This window comes from Merops nubicus, unplaced genomic scaffold (assembly GCF_000691845.1).
Source record: "Merops nubicus isolate BGI_N331 unplaced genomic scaffold, ASM69184v1 scaffold14776, whole genome shotgun sequence".
Lineage (NCBI taxonomy): Eukaryota > Metazoa > Chordata > Aves > Coraciiformes > Meropidae > Merops > Merops nubicus.
In genome coordinates, this window is record NW_008615725.1 from 39,246 (window position 1) to 45,245 (window position 6,000).

The 6,000-nt window shown below is 40.3% G+C and overlaps 1 protein-coding gene across 2 annotated transcripts in view; it reads left to right on the plus strand.

Moving 5' to 3' along the window:
* ELMOD1 (ELMO/CED-12 domain containing 1) overlaps window positions 1-5,590 on the plus strand; it is a 29,570-nt gene extending 23,980 nt beyond the window's left edge. The window contains exons 9-10 of one of the 2 annotated variants that reach the window (XM_008942623.1): window positions 691-824; window positions 4,212-5,590. In XM_008942623.1, the coding sequence (XP_008940871.1) occupies window positions 691-824; window positions 4,212-4,384 (307 nt within the window). In that variant the 3' untranslated portion in view covers window positions 4,385-5,590. The remainder of the gene's footprint in view (window positions 1-690; window positions 825-4,211) is intronic. The other variant, XM_008942622.1, reaches the window with a different exon arrangement.
* The last annotated feature ends 410 nt before the right edge of the window (window positions 5,591-6,000 follow it).

Genomic DNA, 6,000 nt, shown 5'->3' on the forward strand with positions numbered 1-6,000 from the left:
ATGTTTTCTTGGGAAACAGTCCCTGCCAGAAATGTAAAGTCCTTTATGCAACAGGCTCACGAGTTAAAAAAAATCTTGAGTTCTGATGTGACTTCCAGCATGCTCTGATTTAGTTTTTTGCCCATTTTCTGTACTATGTACCTTGTCCTCTGTTAGGAAGTGACTGAAGGTGACTCAGCTGCTTCTTTTTCACTGGCTTTTTAGCCATATGAATGTCTTTCTAGGACTCATTGTTGAAAGCTGATGTTCCTAACTGTGAGTAATGAATTCCAGTGGGGCAGATGAGTTAAAATAGCAAATGATGGGTCACCCCTCCAGACACAGCCACCATGTGGAGTGCTTGTCCTGTGTCAGAGGGGAGCACAGAACACAGGGATGCCTGAGATCCCTATGGGATTCTTCTATAGGACTGAATCTGTGCTGCTCCACTGAAAATGCTGCCACAGTAATGAAACTTCTATTTTCACAGTGACCACTGTTACAGAAGGGAAATGCTGCCACTTGAGTGTGCAGAGCAGGCAGGATAAATGTTTTCCTTGGTTTTCACCCCTCCACCTTGGAAGCTCACAGAGGAGAGAATTAATATACCTCAGTAGCACACACAGTCTGGAGTGCCGATGTCATCAGTATTTCTTATAGTGTGCTGGAAGACAAACTCTCAACAAATGTTGCTGCTTCTTTGTCTTATAGCTATTCTTTTGCTATCGTGGGCATCAACATAACAGACCTCGCATACAACCTGCTTGTGAGTGGAGCTCTGAAGACCCACTTCTACAATGTCGCTCCAGAAGCACCAACACTAACTCACTTTCAGCAAACGTTCTGTAAGTGGCAAGGGTTGGGAAATAAATTATTTGTATTCCTGATAACACTTTTGTACTACCCATACTATTTAAAAAAAAAAAAAAAATCTGACCCAGCTCGGAGACTATCATGCTAGTCTTGCTCACTTGTCTTTAGGCTGCTTGTCTTTAGTTCTTAGTTGTGATGGATGCGGCTGCCAAAACAAGATGTAAACCAAACTAAACACAACCCCGCAAAACCCACCGAGTGTCCCAATAAGTGACCTTCCTGTCTTCTTAGACTGGTGTTCTGCCATTGACCAGGCCCAACAAAAATGATAGCACCAGCAGGGAGATGAATCAATATGCAGACTGTATTGTAGACAGAAACGTTACTATATGAATGACTGCCGGGGGTACAAACAGGTCAACAAGCTCAGACATGATCAACACCACCCCCAACAATCCCACAAAAGATGTGACTCGGCCCACAACAGGTGGTACAAACAGTGAGCTGAGGTTTCCCACAGTTGGCATGGGAAACAGCCAGACCAGCCAGTTAAATGCATAAGAGAAAGGTGCCCACATGGCGACTCTCACCCGATCGACACTGCAAAGGCCTAGACAGATCTGGGCCCAGCTCCAGGGAGAGTCAGGAGGTCTGCCCTTAAGCAGGAAGCTCTGTGGAGTGCCCTCCACAGACAGACACTCATGACTCCCTGCAAGTGGTCCCAGCTTTTATCCCCAAGCAGACACCTGACCTTTGTTCACTCAGTGCGGGACCCCTGGGGCTCATTTCCCTTCTGGCTCTCCCTGCAGGGCCGGCTGCACCCTGGGGGGAAGCTATAAGGCAAACTCACCTCCTCTGTATGAAGGGCTGTGGGAATCACCCGTATGTCAACCTTAATTCAGGGTTCAGACCCTGGCATTAAAGGTACTTCAAAGAGCTTCTGGAGATTGTTTCCTCATAAATTCAACTATCTTAAGATATTTACATCTACACTTAAGTAAGTGTCACCCTCGTCCTTATAGCTGTCCTCCCTCAAAATAATGCTTTTCCGGCCCTTTCCCCTGTATTTTTGTCCCTTCTACTGTACAGACCTATTGTGCATCCTTGCACAGTGGGAGCAACACTTCTAGTATTTTTCAATGTATAGGCGAGAAAATGGTAACCAGGACTGAAGCTGCGCTGTTTTTCACATTTATGACAAATGAAAAGGGTTTATTCTTGGGTTGTTGGGTTTTTGACCTTTTTTTTTTTTTTTTAAGTTTGGCTATTAAGCTAACATTTGTTTTGCAGCTCTGTTTTTTTTTTTTTTACTGTTTAAAAGTTGGATAAATGGCAATTATTAGTGCCCTGTGCATCTCTTCCATTAAATAATAAAGGCTTTTCAGAAAAGAGATATTTAGAACAGAAATTTAGAGATGTTTCAGAACAGATATTTAGTAAGATTCATTCATCCGAAATCTTATGTGAGCAGATATCATACTATGGCAGGGCTCTCCTTATTGTGATGGTTTCTGCCCTAGATAGGCTGGCTGGTAGAAACTCAAGGCAGTTCAGGTACTAGACTTCTGTCTTTGGTGGTGGAGGCTTGATAAATAAAAAAAGGTAAATAAGTATCTGTCTAAACATCCAGTTATGCATCTTCAGGTCATCTTTTGATTGGAAGGGTTACTCTTGTCTTTTCATCACATTCCTGACATGCACATGGCCTTGTGAATGGGTGTGTCTGGTATGATTGGTTTAGCTCTCATGATTGCTAGCCCTTGGTCTTGTGAGGTACTTTAACTTCCCTGATGCTCACTGGAAATACAGTAAAGTGGAGAGGAAACAGTCTAGGAGGTTTCTGGAGTATGTGGAAGAGACCTTCCTGACACAGCTGGTAAGTGAGCCAACTAGGGAAGACTGTGCTAGACCTGTTTGTGAACAGAGAAGGACCTGTGATAGTGAAGGGTCATGTGGTGGTTGGAGACTATCTTGGGCATAACTATCATAAAACGATAGTTTTCAGTTCTTGGAAAAGCAAAGAGGAGGTTCAGCATAACTACTGCCTTGGACTCCTGGAGTGCAGACTGTGGCCTGGTCAGGAGACTGGATAGTAGTGTTCCTGAAGGGCAAAGGAGTCTAGGAAGGCTGGGAATTCTTCAAGAAGGAAATGTGGTCTTGGGCTCTGTCGTCTTCACTGTCTGTACAAACAATGCATGAAACTGCGTTGCTCACTGGGATGCTCAACACAGTCACTGCTGCAGTACAGAAAGTACCTCTTAGAAATCCCCTAGATTCTGGGGAGTGAAGATCTAACAAGTTTTTACATTTTATATAATGATTTTTAATTTTTTTTTTAAAGTTGTTTTACTGGGCTTTTCTTTGAAAGTAACATCTCTTAGAACGAAACAGCCTGTGGCTGTTGAAATACATGGAAGAGGTCTGAAGATGTACCAGAAACTTTAGAATTCTTTTTTCAAATTTATGATGTGGGAAAAATGACTATACAAATATACCTTGAAATTTAAGTTGGAAGTATGTGTGTTGTAAAAAAGGTTTGTTTTTATCAATTTATTTCTGTTGTATGATAATTACAACAAATGTCCTCCCTTTCTGGAATATAGAAAACTTAGTTGCACATTTTGCTGTGTTGGGATGAAAAATTATACTTCACTGGTTCATCTGCTGTGGAATTTCGGATCAAGAGATTGGGTCCAGTTCATTGAACTCCTAGTGCTGGATGTAATGTTTTTCCTGTCGATTCTTTGAGTCCAAGGACAGCACAAAACTGAGAGGGTAAAGGCCTTAATCAGAGCCTGTATATGAAACCTACTTTGGAATCAAGTTTCTTCCTGTAACAGGGACATCTTACCAAAGCTAGTGGTTCTGTATAGCACCTTATCATTCATCTTTTCAGGACCACAGCCGTAAGTGCTAAACATTTCTAGCAAGGTCATGCGCAAACAAGGTAAAATTGCATGTGGGGAGGAAGTCTTGTAACAGTTACCATCATGTCTTTCTGTATTGTTACCTACGAGTATGCTCTTTTTTAGTGGAGACTAAGCAATGTTCCCATGAGGAACTATCTGTGAGGCAGAACTTCAATGTAAAACAAAGGCTGGTGAAGCAGCGTCAGCAGCATCTCCCCCTGCTTTTGTGCTTATTGGTTTAATTTTTCAGTTGAGGTAGTCACATGTCAAGATGAGAATTTAATTCTTGTATTTATTGTGAGAAGTTCTGCCAATGTAAAATATTCATCAAATTTTGGGTTTGTCCAGAATGGGCTTAGTCTTGCCCTTGCATGGTGTTTTGAGGTGTCAGACCTCAGCAACCTGGATTATCTGTGTAAATCATAATTGTTAATTGCAGATTTCCTTCTGATTTTTTTTTTATGTGATCTTTAGATACTGTGTTCATCTCATCTACTTCTTATTTTGTAGGCTACTTAATGCATGAATTCCACAAATTCTGGATTGAAGAGGATCCACTGGACATAATGGAGTTCAATCGTGTCAGAGAGAAATTTCACAAGCGAATCTTGAAACAACTCCAGAACCCGGAGATGGCTCTGTGCCCTCATTTTGCTGCAACAGAAAGTTTAATCAATATGTAGTTACTCATTTGATTTTATTTAGAAACACAGTGTCACTCTTGTGTTAGACCACTGTTTAGACCATCAGTAGCATACTGAATGACCATGGCGATCGTATGCATGTTTTTGGTGCAGTATTCATCTATTTTTGTCACGCCTACTAGATCCCCTTATGCTTCTCTTGATGGGGATTTCTCATTTTAAATGGGTGCTCATATTGCCCCATTATGCAGTGTTACATTCTGAATTGACGTCCGGGTATCAGAGTTTTTCTATTTTTTTAGATTTTCGTCATAATTCAGCATTGACAATTGTATTTCTCTAGCTGTGTTTTTGTATATGTGGAATAAGTAGCTGGATCTTGTATTGTGAAAGCTTTTTAACTTCTTGGTATGTTTTAAGATAACTACTGGCATTTCAAGCGAAATACGTGTTTGGACCTCATCTAGAAGATAATGTGTGTAATTCAATCTGATGCAGGCAAACACATTAAAGTCAAATTTTCTCCATGCAGCCATTATATGCTTAATGCAGAATTAATAAGGCTTATGAGATACAAGTTTCAGTGAGAAGAGTTTGTAGAGAATTACAATTGGATGCAGCTGCATGAATACCAGATGGTCTGGTGATGCTAATACACTCACAGGGAACTGCAAACACAACTACTGGATACTGGCAGGGGCCAAAAATTGTGTCATCAGGCCGTTGTCACCAACATCGCCATGCTGAAGCATGATCTCAGTTCCTGAACATTTCTTTGAAGACACAGTGGTTAGTATTTTGTGTCACGTGTTGGAAGGCAACATGATTTGGTCACATTGTGCTTGGTGAATTCAGGGGGGCAAAAATCTATATATTTTTTTGAACTACTGAAAATGTTGCTTTGGTTGTCAGTCCAATACCTAAGAACTGGGAGAAATAATTGATTAGAAGGTTTAGAACAAAACCATTTGCATTTCCCAGATTACCTATTAAAGAGAAAAAAGTTAAAATGGCAAACTGCCTTTTTTCTAGAAATATAAATGAGTAAAAGTGTCTGACACTAAGACTGTGTAGTATATTGAACAGCATCTACCATGGCATTTCATACCCATGGTATTTTTTACCTTCTAAGCAATCAATTTTAGTATTATATGTTTGTGTAAATCACTTGCATATGGAGACTAAATTGAGTAGTGTCCAACTACTTGTGAATTATATGAATAAATTATATGTCATTCTAAACTGAAGCACTGTGGGTTTTATTTTTGAGATGTGCAGTAATACAGATGAAAGCTATTTTATTTTAATGGATCAAGTAGAAGAGGATGTAACAACTTTGGGGTATTTCCCTAGTCTAAAGAGTGGGTCATCATTTTATAGTGGGGGAGGAAAGAAAAAAAAAAAAAAACAAAAAAAAACAAAACCAAAACACCAGAAACAAACAAACAAAAAAACACGCAACAACAATGGGAGCATTTTAAGTTCTTGGGGGAACTCCTTGGATTTAAGCCCTCTCCTTCCTTTGCTAAAATGTAAGATGGGGACCAGGATTTCTCTTTAGGGCTGGAAACTTGCACTCAGTGCAGAGTTAAACAGCAAACTCTGAGTGTTGTGATAGTTAGACTTCCACAATGAATTTGAAAATATGGAACTGG